At 39.3% G+C, this 1863-nt stretch overlaps 1 protein-coding gene across 2 annotated transcripts in view; it reads right to left on the reverse strand.

Annotated features, from left to right (window-relative positions):
- The window catches only part of myo18b (myosin XVIIIB), a gene marked incomplete in the record, with an annotated part of 101803 nt that overhangs the window by 38815 nt on the left and 61125 nt on the right, over nucleotides 1–1863 (reverse strand). For both annotated transcript variants that reach the window (XM_014020572.1, XM_014020571.1), the window contains 1 exon segment: nucleotides 1268–1411. In XM_014020572.1, coding sequence (XP_013876026.1) covers nucleotides 1268–1411 — 144 coding nt within the window.

A 1863-nucleotide genomic window follows, 5' to 3' on the forward strand; every position in this document is an offset into this window, starting at 1 on the left:
GCTTTGGGCATGTTTTTTTATGAGAGTATAACATTATAACATGATATAAAACTCAAAAAAGTTGATTTTACATGATATTGCCCCTTTAAATCAGACATTTCAACCTTTTTTTTTCCCTGGGAATCCAAAATCTTGCTCTGAGGGAAAAGCTGTGCTGTCCTCTGTACATGTGAAGTCTTGTGCACAACAACAAATTAATAACTTGCTAATTTATCATATTTTAAATCAATAATATACTTCAGATAACTTGTTTTTGAACAGTCCATTATGCTGTGGGGCAACGTTCAGCAGAAGTGACTAGGAGGTTGGTCAGGGTTAAGAGAAAGCTGAATAGAGCACAGGAACCTGAAAAAAACTGCTGGGTTCAGGATCTTAGACTGGGCTGAAGGTCCTCTTTAACATGACAATGAGCCAAAACACAGCAAAGACAACACGCGTATTCATCATTCATGCGTATGCACGGTTTCATGCATATACCGTTAGATTTTTTTTGTACATACGCTGTTTTCTCGATTTAAGCATATGCCATGTTTCAGAAGGAAGTCAACACAAGTCTTTGAACGTGTGGCCCCAGAGCTGTGGGGGTCTTTTTTATTCACCTTTATTTATTTACTGTAATTTATTTACCATTATTTAGGCTCAGGTATGAAGAAGTTGCTGTCTATCATTAGTAGATCTTTTTTCATTGCACCCTTATGTTGTTTGGACAGCTCACTGTTTTCTCTCTGTGCTGTTTTGGTGTTGGCTTCCAGGCTCCTCCTCCAAGCAACTTATGAGTTGCACCCTTGATAGAGCTGCACTGACATTTTGTGGCAGACTTTCAAAAGGTACTTTATCGTTTAGCCTTGGAAAGGAGTACAAATCACAGGTGTTTAACGTGGTCATAATTTCAGACTTATGTCAGCTTTGTATCCAGTTCAGGGGCTTGGTGCCCATGCTCACATGGCGGGGGTGATGATGTGTCCCCCTTGCTGTAGTGTCTTTGTTGGACCTCATTAATCTCGAGGCGTGGAAGCAGATTCCATGTGCAAATGTTGGAACACTGGATTTAAAATTCTTTGTCAGTCTTGACATTGGGTTTTGAAGTATTTATAGTGTTGTTCTCATATATTGTATAGTGCTTTTGTTGGGCTTGATCATATAGTTGCATTCCAATAATGTTAGGTTTAAAAGTTTTGTTTTTAGCTGTTTTATGCTCTGAAGCTAATCTCTAAACCAAAACAAGAAAACAAATGACATCCATTTGTCAAAGACTGTAAGTGTGTACCTCCTTGGCCCTGAGTCTCTCGTTGTCCATGTTGACATCGAGCAGAGGACGCACTTTGCAGAAAAGCTTCCACCAGCTCCACGTGGCTACGGCCCGTAGAGCTCGCAGATTCCTCTGCAGACAACTGACCGCCATCTGCTGCACCTGGAGACACACACGAGGAAAGTCAAAACTACAGCTGAGCTACCAAACTGTGTTCACAAGAAATGTATCACAAAATAAAAATGTATTTTTTTATTCAAACCTTTATTTCACCAAGCAAACCATTCAGAACAATTTCTTATTTACATTAGCCTGAAAGCGCAAAAACACTTAATGGGAGGATGGGGAATAACATGTATTAAGAAATATGTTTATTCTGTAAAATAGTTACACGACTCCTCAAAAAAGACCTTTAGTCTTTGTTTAAAAGCAGGAAAAAAAGTCAAATTTGCTTGTATATCCAGTGATTTGTACTGGTGTTCAGACCATTTACATCACTATGACCCCCGCACGCGAAGCGCAAGTGGGAGTCATATTGTTTTTGTACTTTTTTTTCAGTGATTTTTGGTCAACCGTACCACAAAAACGGCTGCACCGGTCAACATGAAATTTGG

Source organism: Austrofundulus limnaeus, unplaced genomic scaffold, assembly GCF_001266775.1.
Source record: "Austrofundulus limnaeus strain Quisiro unplaced genomic scaffold, Austrofundulus_limnaeus-1.0 Scaffold258, whole genome shotgun sequence".
Taxonomy (NCBI): domain Eukaryota; kingdom Metazoa; phylum Chordata; class Actinopteri; order Cyprinodontiformes; family Rivulidae; genus Austrofundulus; species Austrofundulus limnaeus.